This window comes from Dermacentor andersoni, chromosome 8 (genome assembly GCF_023375885.2).
Source record: "Dermacentor andersoni chromosome 8, qqDerAnde1_hic_scaffold, whole genome shotgun sequence".
Lineage (NCBI taxonomy): Eukaryota > Metazoa > Arthropoda > Arachnida > Ixodida > Ixodidae > Dermacentor > Dermacentor andersoni.
Genome location: NC_092821.1, coordinates 128,257,819 through 128,277,383, shown reverse-complemented (window position 1 = coordinate 128,277,383; position 19,565 = coordinate 128,257,819). Strand labels below are relative to the sequence as shown.

The following is a 19,565-nucleotide window of genomic DNA, read 5'->3' as shown; positions in this document are numbered from 1 at the left end:
ATAGCGAAACATGACGCTCGCATCACGCCGCCTGCACCAGGAAACGGTGGCATGTTTGGGTAATTGCCTACTAGAAGCACGCAGTATGCTTCGAATGTCACTATACCCCACATGCTGTAATACGAGTAGGTGAAGATGCTTATCACAGTAGGTTTGGCAGCGAGCGACAACCTAGGAGGATATTTGCTGGTACCGGAATAAGAAACTGAGTGTGTTCTGGCATTTTCACACCATATGGGTGGGCAAGTATTGTAGGGAAGCTGATGCGGTGGGCAGCTACTATTCTTGATCGCACATGCTTTGTGTATTTTCTTGTTTACATGGGATCCAGCGGCCGAAAAATGTGTCATACATACTGTCGAGAACTGTACGGCTGGCTGCGGAGCGCCAGAGCAAAAGGACAAGCGTAACCGACTTCTAGAACAGAATTGCTTGTGCCGTGCTTGCACATCAACTATGCGCTGCGGACACCAAGGTGCTGGCTGAGGGCGCCAACCTTAGCGTCTTTGCGTTGCAGTGTCGGTAGGCGCTACAATACGATTGCGTCTTGCAATGTACGAAACGCAAGTTCCAAAAGATTATGTTTCCCGGGAATGTATGAACCAGTAAAACATAAGCATAACTCTAATGGGTCATTTTTTGTGTTCTCGATTGTGAATATATCAATGAGGTTCTTCTGTATTTTACAGCTGTAGCTACTATAGATGCTTCAGCAAACTTTCATGTGGTTTCCGTTGTCACTCTATCTTCCCATAGGATGTCGAAAGAACAGGAAGCTGTGCTATTTGTCCTAACCAGGATTTGATCCTGTGTCCACAATTTGCGAGCCATCATGCTGTCATTGTCGTCACTCCATCATCAGCTGGAAGCTACCATGATTTCATGTGACATTCTAGTTTTCATGCGAGTGAACATCTACAATTCTTCAAGTTATCAAGAACCAAGTTCCTCTTTGGCAGGTCTGAGGTTCGTCCTTCCTTATTTTCAGGCACACTGCAAACAATGGCTTTCTTCAGGGATGGGCAACACTGCCCAGTGCCATGTCACTGTGCTTCTGCTATTAAATTTTTTGTGTGGCACATAACCCTACACGTTTGCTTGGGTTGCTTTCTTCACCGCTGTGCTTATGACATATGTATGTCAACTTGTCATCTAAAATGTGGCAAAAATAGTTGAGAAAATGGGTATGTTAAATATGATCAGCTGTCGCTAGTTGGCATCTGTGTCTTTTCATGTTCCAGTGTTTATTTTCTCTAGCTTTCTGGAGCCTGTAACATCAGTGAAAACTACAGAGACACTTGCTGGGTACTTGTTTTGACTCTCAGCATTTCAATGCATACTATCATGACGTTCCAAAAACGGTTCAACACCATCGTCACGGCTGATTGAACTAAAACACAACATAAAATGGCGATCAAGACTTTTTAAACACTTCTCTTTATTGCCAACATTTCGCTGCAGACTGCTGTTACACTCTGCGTCTAGAGCAACGCTGTAGTAGTAGTAGTAAAGGATTGCACTAAGATAAAAGCCTGACTGGCTACTCCTCAGTCCTCTGAGTACAGTGAATTGATGTTTACTGCAGGCGATAACCCTGCACAACAAATGAGTTAACTTGGCACAGATTTGCTGCACTGCGCTAATCTAACGTAGCAGACTGTACTTAGCATTGCCTCGATTGTTCGTGGTAATGCAATGGACTTTGTGGCACGGATCAATGGATCAGCCTTCTACTGTACAGACAGTAGGCTCAATGCTGGAGCTATTGACTTCACAGCACTACCGGGGCCGGTCTCTACAAAGAACCAGCAAGATCTGTTTCCTTTGCAACTCCAACAGCTTTGAATAGGTTTGAGCTAAAGTGGGCTGCTATGGGAGACCAAATACAACAATGCATGCAGTTCATCAAAGGGAACTGACACCAGAAGAGAAGTCTATGGGTCAAGGGTATCGTCTGTGCTATCGGGGTCGAGCTCTGTTCATGTACAGGGGTCGTATATATGAAATAGAATGTCTAATCAATACTCAGTGAGCAGGTACTGCAGAAGCAAGAGTTGGAATACCACTTGCAGGCATATGCTAATGACACTTCATTCAACTAATGGCGTTGTTCACTCGTCGATCTAGAGCGGCCACCGAAATCCTTGAGTGAGCGCTCGGGTTTCACAAATCCGAATTGGCCAGTGGAGCGCAAAAACGCTCCGCGGGGGATCACACAGGAAGTCTGCGTACACGTGACACAAACCGGATCCGTAAGCCATGCCTGACTTCTGCTCTGTTCGTTTCCATGGCAGCCAAAGTCGCCATCCCCCGCAGTCCCCCGTGCGTAATTTGACCGCAGCAGTCCCAGAGTCCATCATTTCCATGTCACGCCCGCAAAGATTTTGTATGGACAACGTGCATAGAAAGCTTCGTACAGCACCTGCATCACCTCGTAATCGCTGTCGTTCGAGCTCTCATTGTTAAACGCGACCGCTGCAGCTGCACCGAACGCAGCCATATTGCGAAGCAACACAATGTTGTGCGTACCAACCGGGTGCCGATTCTGCTTTAAGACGGAAGTGATGCGAGCTATTTCTGCCCGAATCCGCGCATCGGTGGTGGAGCAAGTGAGAGCGATCGGTGGCGGAGCAAGTGAGAGCGATCAGCGCGGAGCAAGATGATCCGAAATGACCAGCGGAAAGCGCGAACTCGCTCCAGATCGACCAGTGAAATTTGGATTCGTTGCCACAGAGCAAAGAAATCCTGCTCCGAATCGACCAGTGAAAAACGCTGTAAGTACTTCATGGCACCTTGTCATTTGGCCACAAAAAAGGCAAGGACCTTTAACAGTCTGGAACACAAATTGGGGTGTTCCCATTCATATTGCTGCACCTTGTATACAGAATGCACCATGGCTGCAGCTTCTGAGCACTGCCTATGTGTAACAACAACTATTAACATTGTTGAGGCCAGCAGTTTGTCTAATACCTAACCTAACATGCTACTCACAGTTCCTAACTGCAGGTACACAATGTACTCATTTTTTACTGTTCTCAGTTCATTCCTTGTGGAACCAATGCACAGCATTCATGAGTACACTCAGTCCGTGACGGCTACCAGTCCATTTCTGCTTTCTTTTTTACTCGTAAGAGAGAGCAGTAAGTTAACTACCACGCTGACAAAGTGTCACGATCAGTATCGTGTGTGTTGTTTGCACTAGCTTCTACTGTGGAGCACTTTTAGGGGCAGACAAGGGAGATGCCATCAACCTTTTAAACACATTCTGTCAACAGAGTCATCTTTCAGAGGCCACTAGCAGACAGCTGAACAATTGCCACAGTTCAAGAAATTCTATGAGTTGTACAACGCACATGTAATGAAACTGCTGACTGCTTTAACAGGTGCTGGAAATACCGGATCTTGGCAGCAACATTAAACACATATTTTCTCTCTCATTAACTTAAACAACGGACTCAACCAGGAACTATGGAAGTCTCCAGTTCACAACGCAATGCCACGACAAATGGAACTAAACGAAAGCATTACACAATGTTGGACTATGTACATGTGCCGAAGCATGAGAATTAAAAATAAAGGGGGGGATTCTGTTGTAACAGCAGTTTGACTGTGGAACAAACAGTTTCCTTTGTCTTTTGGTTTTTTTTCAATACTGGTAGCTGACAGGTGGATGAAATGGGGCAGTTTTTATGAGAGTTGCGGACCTGGTTGCAATGTAGTACGATGTGCTTCCTAAACAAGGTTTGGAAACATGCTTGTTCAGCCGGGCAAACCTTCCTCCATTTCCAGCTGCGAACTCGTGTCGGAGAATCGGCTGAGAGCCTCTGGAAAAGACAGAAGGGTGCAAATGGCCGTGAAAAGTTATATGTCACCTGTAAATTGAAATTCGGGCTGTTACAAGACAGCACCCCCTAGGATGTTTGTGAAACTAAGAACAGCCGACATGGTGTTGTTTTGAGTTCATTGGTGATGCATCATCGAATTACACTGCAGAACAAACACAGCTACATCAAAACAAAAAAATATGAAGCAGTGTGTATTTCTGTGTAGTTCTCTTTCTTCATTCCACATGGCAAGTCAATGTCATGCGGTTGCTAATCTCCTGCTGCATGTGACACGTAGAGACTTCACCACAAGCAGCAGCAATAATGACTGAAATCATGCACGCCTATTTCTCAACCAGGCAGTTTAAACATTTAGAACTGTGAAGGTCTTGGCCAGTTGGCTATGCGTCTTCAATGAGAATGGTACAGAAATGAGACATAAGGATTGAACAGGTGACAGCATTCTGTGGTGTCATATGTTCCATCCTATTTCTGAGATTGAAACTGGACTGATTATAAAAGCCACCAACCAACCAGATTTACTATGTTCAAACTAACATTCCATAGCTACTTTGATTCATTCATCAGGAGTAACTTGGGGAAGCTGCAATCACTTTTAAAAAGTTCCACTGATTTCAGCCGAATGTCGAATTAGTACTAAGTAAAAAAAAACTTTGCAAAGACGCGACACAAAGTGAAGGAACGCCATAACACAGCACTTCATCGTATGTCCTGTCAATACGTCGTCAGAATAAGTGGATGCCTGCTCACACTCACTCGCCAATATTTTTCAGGCTCTGTACTCACCTGAACTCACGTGTACTCACACTCGTCCGCATTCACCCGCATTCCTACTCATGCTCACCGAAACTCGCATTCATAGTCGCTTCCAATCACATTTTCTGGCCCCCACTCAAGCTCATACTTGCATTTGCTCCCACTCACTAGCTCTCACTCACATACACACATACGTCCGCTCACACTCGCCGAGCCACTTGCACGACAGTCTGTTCAAGCTCACCATCAGTGACCTTTGTTCATCCTCACGTTAACCGGCACCCACTCTTGTCCATGCTCATGTCCACCCACACCCTTCGTCACTCACTAATGCTCTATTTAAGACAGAGCTGAGAAATAAATGTGGAGCAACTAGGAGTCACTGCACTCGTGAGTGAGTATGCTGACCTGTGGTCTTCTCTGTCTGTGTCCCATCTTTGTGCTGCCTTTTCTTTTTCTTAATAAGCTATGTGAAACTAGCCCACGTAAACTACAATCCTGCTGAATGTTAAGTACCCTCAAGTACTTCTATGCCATTCCCGTTAACTTTCATCTGCTCACCATGATAGGAAGCGGCGCTCTCCCGTCCTCCGCTGCCTCCTGTTGCTGCATCGTTGCCGGAACTGGTGGCATGCAGGGCGAGTGCGTCGAGCGCCTCCTCGAGGCCATCCAGGGCGAGGTTCTCGAGGGCGCGAGCAGCGGCCATGCGCACTTGGCGCGAGTCGTCCTCGAGCCGTGCTGCCAGGGCCCGCACGGCCAGCTGCTCGGGGACACACGCTGCAGCAGCCTGGCATGCTAGCATGCGCACCTGCGGTTGGCTATCCTCCAGCAGACCCAGTACGGCAGTCACCACCTCGCCCGACACCTGCCCGGAGAAGTTGCACTTGTTTCACCCTTAGTGTGGGCAGTGGCAGTGATAGCTTGCGCACTAGTGCGTGCGCTAAGGCTTCACAGTCACGGGCTGGTAAAATGAACACAGCTCACTCTGCCTTGCTCACAAAGTACATTTAACTTAGGCCTCTCTCAAACTCACGTGTGGGCCTAACTGAGCAAGCTTTGGAGGGAGTTCACCACCCTGGGTTGCCAAGACAGTGGCAAAGAATGTGCTTTGTAGTTTTATCGCTGCCTCAGTCATCACATGTAGCGCTGCCAAACATTCCGATACAGTAAGCCGAAGCTTTAGTAAAAGCTGCTCCAAGTCATAGCCATACAAAATTCAGACAGAACCCACCCCTTGGGAATGTTTATCCTTGTTAATGTGCTTCGCATTCAAGTGGTGGTGTACATGTAATTTGGTGATGGGAAATTCATTATTGAAAGCATCAATAAAGATTTGTTTAATGTTATGTGCCCGAGCCGATATGCCGCTAGAGGGTGAAACTAGGTTTGTACAAAACATCTGACTCAAAATTCAAGGACTATTCAAGGATTTGTTGAAACTAGGTTCGTACAGAACATCTGACTCAAAATTCAAGGACTATTCCAGGATTTCAAGAATTCTGAAGACCATAATTCAAGGAGGGGGAAACAAACATTATTCGTACACATACACTGAAAAAATAGGTAAATCTCCTTTTTCTCACCTGCAACTTCTTGCGGCTAAGCAGCTGCTGAGTTAGACACACATTTCAAGCTCTTCAGGTCACTTTTCTAAGTTGACTGTTCCTTTGTAATGATCTCAGTCTCTTTCTGGCATGATGGTTAGTACAGTGTCCAACTTCAGCCAAAGATACTCGTGTTAAAGCCAAATGGCTGAAAGTTATCTTCACCAGAGCACGCCTGGAGCTTAGGGCTCAAAAATGGAGCTATGATTGCTATGGTGTAAACCAGTGAAACAAAAAAATAGTGGCATTGTTTGGTCGCTTGATCTGGCTTTGTCTAGCTCCATGATGGCAATGGTGTTTTTAAGCAAGCCTGTCATTGGTGGCTGTGAACAAGCAACATTTCAATTGTTTAGTGACACTCTCAAAAGAAAATAGCTAGGCTTTTTTTCCCGATGGACATGTGTCCATGGCATAGCCCCTATGTGGATTTTGTTGATTTGAATGTTCAAAAGTTGCCTCTAACCCCAGTTTTCAAGGAATTCAAGGAGCACATTTATTTTCATTGAGCTTTAGGGTCCTTGAATGTCTTTCTTCAAATTCATGGGTCTTCAAGGATTTCAAGGAGATGTATGAAAACTGGTGAAAGAACTTGAGATATGTACAGGCGCATGGGGTGGCAGTTTTCGTCGTGCTCCATGTACTGCAAGGTGTCCATGTTCTTGTTGACCAACCCGTCAAACACATCAATGTTGGCCTTGACCACACACAGCTTCCTGACACACAGGCATATCGAGGCCGAAAGGCGCCCCCAAGTTGTGTTTCCATCTGGACCACCCATGCCTGTGTGACTCTATGGCTAGTTGCTCCCGCAGCCGATGCTGTCGTCACACACACCCTGGCAGACGTCATACATTACCTGGAGAGACTGCACGTTGTAGAGGTCCATGTCAACATTGCTGTAGCAGAGCCGTATACCATTGGGGGGGGGGGGGGGAAATCTGTGCCGGCTTCATTGCGGGTGACGAAATGGCTCTCATTATTTTCCCATAGTGTGAGCCACTGCTGAAATGCGTCCATGTATGAGCTGTGTACTGCAGCCGGGATCCTCCCTTGCACTTCCCTCTGGACACACTGCGTCATCTAGCGATGCAATGCCCCCCTCCCAATCTAGTGCAATGTCCCCCTCCTTTTGAGTGGACTTGGAGATTGCACCGGAGGTGTGTCAATCCCTGCTAATGTTTAGGACCAATCCCTCGTTACCAAGCTCATGATCGTGGCTGGGCGGATGCAGCATCAGGCTGTTGTGCTGGGGGACCCAGGTTTTATACCGACCAGTACCGAAGTTTTGCAAATCATTGTTTTTATTATAAAGACAGCCAGAGTAAGGAGGCTAGAAACACGGCGCAAATGGCAAAGTGGGGGAAGTAGCCTAACAATGTTAATTACACTAAAAACCAAAAGTTTTCCTAATTCAGGTTAGTCCCTATATGTAGTAGGGTTCACGTGACCAAGATCAGCATGTCAAACATATTCCACGTGGATAGCATGGCTACACGATGCAACATGGTGTAATGCCACAGCAGTCGGCTGACCTGCAGGGATGGTATGCACTCCAGAAGCTGGAGGAGGCATCGCAGCCCAGAGGTCCGTGCCGGAACACTTGGTCGCCCCGCAGCGGTCAGCAGCGGAAGCAGGGCTTGCAGCGCCGCATTGGTGCACTGAGGGGGCATCCGGCCAAAGGAGAGTGCCTGTTGGAGCACCGTGGCTGCCTGGGGCTGCCACTCCGGCCGCCGCTGAACTGCGTTGAGCAGCGCGACGAGCGAGGGAACCAGGTCTCCACTCTGTGGACCTGCAGTGGTTCATCTAGTTATTAAGAATCCTTTTTTTTTTTCCTGGCATTAACTGGCAGCTGTGCATGCGTGTGAAACACAAATACACTGTATTAAAAGGATGCTACATTGGATTATTATAAGCTAGGCTGAACTGGCCCTGAAGACAATGGTTGCTGGCTAAGAAAATATGACCTACTTAAGAAAATTGTTGCCACAACTGCACGAATGAATGCATGAATGAATGAATCTTTAATTGAGTAAGGATGGCCTGAGGTTTTAGTAAGGAGAAGGAAAGGTGCATTAGGACATAACAGGACTATATTGGCAAGTTCTTCTTTTGTAATATGTAATCATGGGAAAGAAAGTTTGTTATTAAATAGTGAAGAGGCTTGCTGGTGCATAATTATTCATTATCATGCTGCTATGCAAGCCAGAGGGAGAGAAATGCTTGGTAGAAAGGGAGCACTAAGACTGAAAGGACAAAGAGAAATTGTGCAGAAACCATTGATGATGAGTGTCAATGTAAGCGAATAGCCCGAACAAACTAGCGAGCAAATGAGAGAGAGCCAGAGAAAGTAATCAAGCGAACGCTCTTCTTGCCGAACTCAACTATCGACTACCAACCACAAAAACAGCCGAAGGAGCCAAAGAAGGCTATTTACTTTAAAAGTTATGTGATCTTAATTTCATTGTTTACTCTCCTTTGGACAGTAATGCAAATGGTGAGGGCCCCCATTGGAAAACTGACTCCATATACTACACAAGCCATAATGACCTCCCATCATGGCTTCCAGAACATCAACTTATCCCGACTCTGTCTCAGCACTTTCACAGATGCACACATGATCATGACTTCCAGCTTCATTAAGGCTAAAGTTCTTCACACTAGAACTTAAAAGAGCCAGATAGAAAAAAAGACTTTAACACACCTGCAAGTGAGACGAGCTCCCGCACGGCATCCCACTGTGTTGTCTTGGTGTGTGGCCGGTTTTCCGACAGGTCCTGGATCATGTCCTTGCCGTAGCCAACACACATGTCCTCCACACAGGGGAGGTTGAGCATGTCCGCAAGCTGCCGCAGCAGCATCGACACCTGCACATGAGGTGCAAATGCACTTCAATGTTTAAATGATCAGTAACGACTACATCAAAGTCAAGCACACGAAGATGCCAGAAGAAAAGAAATAAAAGGAGGTTTAGTGCTGTCCTTGAGATGCCCACTTATTCCCCCACTGCTCCTGCCTAGCTGACTTGTTAGTTTATGCAACTGAATTGCTAGTTACAACAAGTTTAGTGGAAGGCAAACAGCCACGCATACAACAAGAAATAATACAAGCAATCGTCCCATCTCTCTTTGTACAAAAGTTGTCAGATATAGGCTGAGACTTGTGATCAGACTGAGGCCTCAAACCTAGACAACATGAGCCAAGCCATCTTTTTCCACCTTTCTAAACATCGTCCCCTATGAGCTAACTGCGCCTTGCTCCATGTTAAAGTAATGTCCTTCTTTTTCCGTTCCCGACACATTCCCCTTACCCATCCTACAGTCCAGATGTGGCGCTCTCCGACTTCATTAAGTACCTCACAGCAAAAATTGCTTCGACATGGAACAAGAGACATGGGTTTTAAAGCTATCGTGCCTTATTATTGAACCAAATTTGATAAAAGTTTGTATGTTCGTTGAGTTTCTTTTTTTGATTCTTAAAATTTTTTTTTCTGTACATTCATTATTTAGTGAGATAATTAAAAGAAAATTTATTTTGTGCTCTAGAACAATGGAGAAATAAACACTGCACAAAAATATAAGTATGGTGCATGAAAGAATACTAGAAAGCATAAGACTCACAATGACGGAAGCACTTTTATGACTGAGTCATCATTTCTTGTTTCATATCGAACTGAACTCCAGTGTTTTGAACACGGCCATGCAGTAGTCACACAAAACAAATTTTAAGAACTGTAAAACAACTTTTTTTTATACCTGCTCCCTATTTTGTGAACTCCAAACAACTAGCTTCACGCTGCAAGGAAAATTATTCTTCTATCTGGTATAAGTACTGATGTGTCACAGTAAAACACGTGCTGGGTGTGCACAATTAGTGTTTTGAGAAAATGAAGAAGGCAAACTAATCTCCCACCCTACAGTTTTAAAATTAATATATTATGGTTGAAATATGGACATAGGAGATAATAAACTTGGCAGATCAAGAGAATAGATGCAGAATCCAGAAACGGAATTTTACAAAGGCAAATCTTTTTTTGGTAATTTTTAGGCCAGAAGATCCATGTCTTCCCTTAAAACATTATAGGCAATTTTTAAGGAAGTGCCAAAGGATGGCTTCACTCATGTAATCTAGGCTGGTGGAAACAGTGGGATGCGTGCATTTCACTTACTGGGGAGCATAGAGAAAGGGATAAAGGTGCTGACGAATAATTTCCAGAAATAAAGATTTCAGAGCATGAGCCTCATTCTTTATTGAATAACCCTCATATGTTTGATCCCTTGCCTTGCACTAAACTTATCATAAAAAAACATGCACCAATTAGCTGAAGTATAAGTTCTACTCAAACTGAGTTGTTTGATTTCGCCATATTTGCTCTGCCCTATCACTTAGTGTTCCTGTCCATGCCCTGTTGTTTGACTCGTTAGAACAAAATTTATGAATGACTGACAAGGCGACACCCTGCCCATTTATGCAAAGACAGAAAATAAGGTTCTACAGAAGCCACACCATAAAGATGCATGCCTGTTCCTCCTCGCACGTATACTGCCAGACAAACCTTTTCGGCGACGCATTCGTCCTGAGAAGAGCAGGCCCGAATACTCAAGCAGCAGGACAGCAGCTCTTTCACCGACAGGTCCATGGGGTCACACACACATGACAGCAGAGCATCCATGATTCCCAGCACCTCAAGTTGGCTCCTCTGCACGGCAGGTGTTTCACAATAGTTTTCAACTGGTACGTATATGCTTTTGCGTATGTTTTAGTGTAACAGCTGAAACTCATTATAACGAAGTCGTGTCGAACACGAAAACACATTTGTTGTATTATAAAATGTTTTTTATAGGCATATATTCATTGCATGCGCATATTACTGAGCAACATTTAACATTTACTTTGTTATATCCATGGTCATGTTGAAATTCGACTGGTGTTTTAAAGAGACCGACAACAGCCCAGAATCAGACCATAATTTATAGCGATAGAATCGAGCATGCTGTTCTTGATTTAAGTAGGAATTAGCATCATTTTAAATTGCAGCAGAAAGTCATGAAAAAAGGCATGTCATGCCATCTGGCAGTAAGACCTTGGTGCAGGCCTACGGATGCACTCAGGTTAGTGTATATAAGTCAGTTATGCTATGTGTAGCATAATTACTGTTTGAAATCACAGTCTTGACATTACATAGGTGTATGGACTTAATTTTATGCAAATTACAAGCTAAAAACCAGTTTACGCAAACAAATGATGCTGACTTCGCGGCAGTAAGTGGACTGGCAGACCAAAGGCGAGCTGTGGCTGTCCCTCACTGCATGATGGTGCACGAGTGCCTTTTGTACACATGCGACTTTGTGAGTGAGTACCCAGAAGTCTGTAATCTCTCCGTGCAATACAAAATGACATTGACTAATTGTGCCGTAAATGGCTGTCAGTGCTACCTGAACAGCACTACTGGTGTAAAAGCATTGTTTCAATTTCGAAAACTTGGTTTCTTTAAGAAGAACACCTTGATTTGCATCTGACAAAAGAAGTTGGACAGGAAACCACGAAAGCACATGGCTATTATTGTAGAAATAATTCAACACTTCAGAAAACATGACCCACATGAACATCGGCTCGATAAACAACGTATTATTTTCTTACAGCTAGGGCGACACGTGTCGTCTGCTTTCCATCAATGCTGGCGTACAATTGCTATCGCGCACCTTTATCACTGTTTCCAGCATGGTTCCAACGTACGTCTTCATGATTTCGATCGCAACTAACTACAGATAAAAAATTTTCCACGTTACCACTTTAGGATTGGACACTCTGACTGGTAGGCTTTCCGTTGCACTACAAAAAAATGGGTACCATCAAAATTGGTTGCCAGACCCTTTAAAGGTGAATAATGTGATAGAGATGCAAACAACAGTACTAGTCTCAGCACCTGGCTGCACTGTGTTCAAAAAAGAACGCGCTGGAACACCATTCTCTTGCGTGACGCTTTTTGGCGAGGAAAAGCACAGTACTTCAACACTTTGAATAATTGGGAATAACGCATTCACAGTATATTTATCAATGGCTATCTCTGACAGCAAGAAAGGCAGTCTGCAAAGGCAAATTAACACCGTGGCAGCACAAGGACCGATCACTTGTCTAATGCACAACGGCTGAAGTAACCCAGGCAGGGAGCACACAACCCAAGCAAGTTCACTGCCAAATGGCTACTCTGTTAGCATCTACTCACTGTATCAGCCGCAGCACCCGAGTACTCAAACAGAATGGGAAAAAACTGCTGTGCGTAAGGCCTCAGCCGGTCGGGTGGACTGGGTCGTACGAGCGCAGCCAAAGCATGCAGTGCGCCTGTTGAGAAGGGAACCGACACGGCTTCCAGCCAGCTCTCAGGGTCCACCCACCGGGCGCACGTTTCCAGGCTCTTTGTGAGCTGCAGGTGAAAAACAGAATACGAATCTAATAGTACTTGCTTCGTTAATTGGTCACAAAGGTTGTGGGGAAGCCCTCAGCTTTTTTGCTTCCCCTGACATTCCGCTTCCCCACATGCTACACACGCAATGGTATATGTTGGTGTCGTAGTTACGCAGCATCCACGAGAGATGGCATAAGTGTTGTGATGCGAGTGCCACCTGCTCGTGTGGATAACAGGGGCGTGGACTGACTGACTACTTGTTGCTGCTCCTTGCAGAACTACCCAGCGAAAGGCTTCCCGTTCGACTTCGGAGTGTGGCACTAGCATAGGTGAATGCGATCGCTTGGACGTTCTTGCGTTGTTGGAACTGCACCTACGAATAGTGTAGTCCCTAATGTCCATTATAGAAGGAGATTCGTTCAGCATCACTGCTTGGTGAGTCGAACATCTCACCTGCTCAGCATGGTTCAGAGGCATTTGGTTAGCTGGCACTGTATTAAAATAGGAACAATACATGGCCTTTTTAAATGGTTGTACTACTGTGTGCTTTGTTCTTTGTTACCAAGAGCACTTCAAATCCCGCGAAGTCAGAACGCTGCAAATGTACTTAAGCCAGCAAAATAAGCACCGTCCTTTTCCTTTCACCAGCTATGCTCACTGCACCTTATACTTACTACGATGGACAAAAACATGTGAACGAGAAAGTATGGCACCTCCTGCAAACAATAACTCGAGAGTATGGTCTTATACTGCAACATATTACATTTGTAAAAGTTGGCGTGGGCCCCAAACTAAATGCACATGCCAACATCACAATTGATGAAAGCAAGAAAAAATGGAAGTTCTCTAGGTAGCTATAGCTTGTTCACATTTCATTTGTTCGTGTTAGCACAGCTCTCCTTTGTGTCAGTTGTAAAAAGTGCATAGTAAGCTACTTAAACATAGATCTATCCATCTCATCCATTCCATACCAATGCCATCCATTCTACTTCATCCATCTTATACATTCAATTTCATCAATTCCATTCCATCTACCTCATCTATCTATTTAATCCATCCCATTATATCTCATCAATTTCATCCTTCCCAACCATTCCATCAAATTTCACTCCATCCCAATCGCCATTCACCCATTCATCTATTCCATTCCACTCCATCTATCCATTCTATTCCATTCATCAATTCACCCACCCATCAATCTATTCCATCTATTCCATCGATCCACCTATTCCAATCCACTCATCTCACCCACCTATTCAATTACATTTATACATCTATTCCATTCCATCCGATTCTATTTCATCTATTCTAGCCATAGATTCTATTCGATCCATCCATCTATTGCATCTATCCGTCTGTTCTATTCCATTCATCTATTTTATTCCATCCAACCTATACATCCCTCCCATTATAGCTCATCCATTTCATCCTTCCAAAGCATTCATTCCACCAAATTCTATCCCATCTATTTCATTCCACTCCATCCCAATCATTCCCATCCACCTATTCCATTCCACTCCATACACCCATCCATTCCACCTGAGCATCTATTTAATTTCCATTCATTCATCTTTCCTTACTCCATTAACTTGCCTATTCCATTCCATCAATAATAATAATAATAATAATAATAATAATAATAATAATAATAATAATAATAATTTATTTATTGGTAAAAATACAGAAAATTACATGTGTGTAGTATACATAAGGAGGTCCCATAGTCAAAGACTATGCAAGCTGTGCAACAAATGCAATGGGTATTTTTGTCGCTTTTCAATAAACGTCCTTCATGCCAACAATTTTAGCAAGCTCTGCCATGAATGCACTGCGTGTGCCACTCTTCAATGAACCTCTCATCAACTTGGGTCACCAAGTATGTGCCAGTGGGTGTGCGGCCAGAGAGGAAACAACTCTCAGTGTTCGCATGCATCGGCGCACGACGCACCTCGTTTTGAATGCCACATGTAGACTTTTTTGACAGCGCCACCTGATGGCGCAGTGTGTCCAGAAAAAGCGCGAGAGAGGAGCTCAGCTGCCACCTGATGCATTTCTCAGCGCATGCACCGGTGTGCCATGCATTTCAAAGGCCATGGGCAGGCTTCGTGGCACCATTGCTAGAGGGCGCAGAATGTTCATAGGAAAGCCTGAGTGAAAAGCCCTGCTGCAGTACACACCTAATACATAAGGTGTTTCAATAGTGGCAATACACTGTATCGCTATATTGCTTCAGTACTAAGCGCATTACCGTCTACAGTTCGAAAATGATACTATCAATAACTTGATAATGACTCAACCATCAATAGTACTGTCGACAGTTTTGCATCACTAGTGCGCTGTCTATAATAAGTGCATAAGCAGACAAAAGGTTATATCTTTTTGCTCTTGAATGAAATAATCATATTTGCATCAGTGTTGTGAGAGTTTTCAATTTAATGAAGTCTTCAATGTCACTAAATATTTGTCGAGTTGTGTCGACTTTGGCTAAACTGGAGTTGAACCTCACCCAGTGCCTGAGATCCTGCTCATCCCGGCAGAGCACAGTTGTGAGCGTGGGCAGCAATGAGCACAGGTGAGGCGCTGCGTGCGCCCCGGCGTGTCGGAAGGCTTCACACAGGAGCTTAGCTGCGCGTAGCTGCTCTTCCAGCCGCCAGCCTTGTAAGGAGTCATGTGTCACGCCCATAAGGTATGGAAGGTGCTTTTGGACCAGAAGCCGACAGCCCTCACTCTCGACAGCTGCACGAAGGAGTCAGCGAAAGACACAATAAGTCTTGTAGTGGGCTTTTCCCACCAGAGGGCAAGTTTTTTAGTCACCATGTAAGCGTAATCTTCTGCTAACCAAAAACGTAATAAGTTACTTAGGCACTCAGAGTTACACAACACAAAAATGTATTTTAGATTTATTTCATCTGACCCGATAATTTGTTATATACATGTTCACTTATATTGACATTCGACAGTACTTTAGAGCCTTATGAAAGAAAAGTTTTCTAAAGAAGACATTAACCTAAGGTTTGCCAGTGAATCACTGGCTAAACCTGCGCTCTCCAGAGAAAAAACTAAGTTTTAGAGAGAATAATGCTGAAAATGACGTGTTTCAAAGAATGGTGCTTAATCTAATTAGTACTCACCAGGCCTCAATGACTGATCAGTTGCATACAGTTTTCCGACTGCATTCCAGAGGTCACTTGCTTTGGCACTAACACTGAAAAATGAAATGTTTTTTTTCTTTTGTCAGGAAAGCTGCTACTCGAAACACTGCAGTCACTGCTCATGCATTAACGTCATTAGCTACAATAAATTCACATGTATGCTTCTATCTGAGATAACATCCAAAATACTGAAGCACGTCGCCTAGTAACCAATGAAAAACTTAATGCTCTAGGAGCAGTACCAATGTTTACTTCTCAAGCAGAAGTAAATCACAAATTAACTTTTCTTCATCGAAATAAAGCTGGAAACCATATTTAGGAATGTCTCCAACCAACAGTGGATTTATTAAAACCCAACGTTTCGGAGCCAACTCAGCTCCTTCCTCAAGGGTTAACGAAGTATGGTGGTTGGGTGCAGCTGGTGGGGTGCAAGAAGTGGACAGAGAGTTTCACTAAGGACAGCAACTTGTTTCCTTGTCTTTGACCAATAGGGACTTCAGAGTATCTTAAAGTGTCACAAAAATCCTGTGATGACCCATGTGTGGCAACTGCGTTACATATTATCTAGAAAGTCTAAAATATTCCATAATCGTGAGAAGATGAAATGCACATTCAGCTAGCTTGCAATAATGTCTTGGCACTTAGATGCGCATGTCAAGTAAGAAACGACACACATTCAAACATGCTTTCACAATGCTTAACCTTCTATAGCGCCAAAACTCATGCTATAGAACCACTGTCGCCGAGAGAAGAGTACTACACTGAGCGTCCTTGTTGAAAATGAATTGTGCTTGTCAACTCACATTTCATTTCGCATTTTAGTTTCAGTGGTGATACATTCTCTTCAGTGCTTCACGTTTTTTTTTTTTTTTTTTTATTATCAGTTCAGTCAGGTTAATATGCTTAGAACTTAAATGTGTGCTGAGGAAAACCTTCTTTTTTGGAAGAAGCATCTACCGTGAATACTTGGGGTAAATACAATATACAGGCTGCATGAGTGACCCCCTTTTTTAAATAATCATATACAGTCTTGCATCGAACATAAAATAGCTTCATTATATCCAATAGTCATTGTAAACATATATTCATTACAGGCTAATATTGGGGAGGAAAATTTGATTTACTTTGTTAGGTCCAATAATCCATAATATCTGTGTTTTTAATATTGAGGTATGACTAACATGCGCAAGTTTGTGAAGATAAAAGGCAATTCAGAAATCCCAAACAGTTTTTGAGGCTTTCTTTATGAACCGTCTTGAACTTTTCTGGCCATGGCTGCTGAGTGATGACTAGTTCACGCATAAAAAAAAATTTCATGATGTGCCCGATTGTGGGATCAAACCTCAGGCTCCCAGCAGAGCATCCCAATGCTCTAACCCTTAAGCCACAGTCGCATGTACACTTTTATCGTGCCAACACTAACTAGCTCATTCAGAGGACTGCCGTATGCATTAGATTGAGTAGCATGGGTGCACATGCCAGTTTCCTTTATGCCAAAGACACTAAAAATAAATGGGCAAATTTATAGCATTTGATTGTCTGCTTCACGAAAGCTTCGCTTCACATAGATTTCAAGATATTCGTTGAATCAACATTAGTTTCTTTTCTGGAAAGCATTTGGGAGTCAAAATGTAAGGCCCTTTAGGTGTGCATACCAACCTTTCAACAGGATCTGCAAGTGCTATAAGCACAATGGGCAGCGCCACCGGTCCAAAAGTTTTAGCCACCCATCTAGCCGCTGCCGTGGCCAAAGCTATCCGGACGGCAGGCGAGCGATCATCAAGGAGCTCTGCCACTGATGAGATGACAGTAGGCGTGAGTGAGTTGCAGTCATTCTGCTCAAGAATTGGGCCTGCAAGAATTGAATAAAATTTCTGTATGATCATCCAATGCTAGGCAGTGGAAGGATGTTTCTGAGTCAGTAAGAGGCAAGCCAGAATGACATGCAAGTGCTAAGGAACAAACTAGAGGGCATGCGATGTGTGAGTACTTTAACATGTGGTGTGGCATCTTGTTGTCATCATCATCAGCCTACTTGTCTGGCACATCAGCCTACTTATAGGCTGATGTGCCAGCTGACCCTATCTTATGGCTGCAAATTTGCTAATTTCATCCCTCCACCTAATCCTATGCCATCCTTGGCTGCGCTTTCTTTGCCTTAGCACCTACTGCGTAACCTTCAACAGACTACCACTTATCTGCCCTATGTGTTACATGTCCAGCCCAGCTCCATCTTTTGCTCTTAAATTTAACTAGAATATTGGCTATGCCCATTTGCTCTCTAATCTACATTACTGTCTTCCTGCTTCTTAAAGTTGTGCATATCATTTTTGTTCCATCACTTACTGCACAGTTGACTTCTTAAGCTTCTTTGTTATATTCCAAGTCTCTGCCCCATTTGCTAACGACTGTACACTTTTATTTTCACGGATAGCGGTAAGCAGCCGGTGTCGTAATTTGGTAATGCCCTCCAACCCATTTTTGTTCTGCAAATTTACATATGATCTGGGTCCTCCTGTGAGTAATTGGCCTAGGTAAATGTACTCCTGCGTACAATTTAGAGTCTGACTGCAAATTATGAATTCTCATTATCTTGCCTGGCTGTTGACAATTAGGTCTGTCTGTCTTCTGCGTATTAATCTTCAACCCTACTCTTACACTTCGTCTGCCGAGACCCTTAATCATTTGTCGCAACTAATCTCCGGTGTTGTCGAACAGGGCAATATCAACTGCAAACTACAGTTTGCTGAGACGTTCGCTGTCGATCCTCGGCCCTAATCCTTCCCAGTCTAACAACTTGAACACTTCTTCTGAGCATGCAGTGATAAGCGTTGGAGAAATTGTGTCCCCTTGTCTGGCCCTTTTCTTGATAGGCATTTTCCCGCTTTTCTTGCGTGGAGAATTAAGCGAGCTAGGTCTGAGCATAGCTAGGTCTCGCTCGAAACAATCAGCGCAACTTTGGAAAGAAGTAATATGTGTATCTGCCGTTAGCTATCCCACCAACACGTGAACGACTGTTTGTGCCTATGTCCCCAAATGTTCAGATCGCGCTCCTTACCTAACGCTTGCACCGCAAGCGTCCGAAGCGCTGAGTGCTGATGTCGCAGCGCTTGAACGAGCGCAGGTAGCATGGAGTCGCACTGCAGGTGGAAGTGGTTGGGCACGGCCTTTTCCAACTGAACGGCGCAGCGACACGCTTCCTTTTTCACTTCCACGAATGGGTCCACGAGACAGGCGCACAGCGTTATGACGATGTCGTTCAGGTGAGACACGCACCTCGATCCAGCGCCCATGACCGTCCGCGTGAGCGCCTGAGCTTCGAGAAGGCGCACTTCCTCGGCCACTTCGCCGGCGCAGCTCGTGACCGGCTCACTGCCGGCGAGCAGGCGTCGGCGCAGCGCCGGCACGATCAGGGCCACTACGTCGTCGGAGAGAGGCAGCACCGACGTGATGTCGAGGAGCAACTGAGCGCCGAGTTCGCGACACCGCTCAGTGGGGTCGGTGAGCGCGCCGATTACGGGACGGATGATGACCGACACGAGCACCTTGCGCTTGTTTTCGGGCAGGTCGCCGTGCATCGCGTTCACTGCTGAGCAGATGTTTTCCAGCGCCCGTTTCCTGATGTGCTTGTCCCCCGATTCGAGCCGCTCAAGCTCGAGCAGCACGTCTCGGAAGTCGTCCGCCGCCATCTTTCAACGCTTCGCCGCGGTTGCCCTTGACAACGCAGCTTACGCATGCTTATCGCTTAGGGTGTATAAAATTCTTTTATTTAAGTCTTAATTTTTAATTTCTCACGTATTTCATT

The 19,565-nt window shown here is 44.6% G+C and overlaps 1 protein-coding gene across 1 annotated transcript; it reads right to left on the bottom strand.

The window, feature by feature from the left end:
- Positions 1-1,416: 1,416 nt before the first annotated feature.
- On the bottom strand, positions 1,417-19,449 carry LOC126525617 (dynein axonemal assembly factor 5-like). The gene is made up of 10 exons (XM_050173546.2): positions 18,819-19,449; positions 17,420-17,612; positions 15,740-15,813; positions 15,115-15,344; positions 12,429-12,626; positions 10,758-10,901; positions 8,907-9,069; positions 7,738-7,994; positions 5,163-5,466; positions 1,417-3,824 (listed from the first exon to the last, which is right to left on the bottom strand). Exons 1-10 carry the CDS (start codon positions 19,447-19,449, stop codon positions 3,760-3,762), a joined length of 2,259 nt encoding a protein of 752 aa, XP_050029503.1. The 3' UTR covers positions 1,417-3,759.
- Between the last annotated feature and the right edge of the window lie 116 nt (positions 19,450-19,565).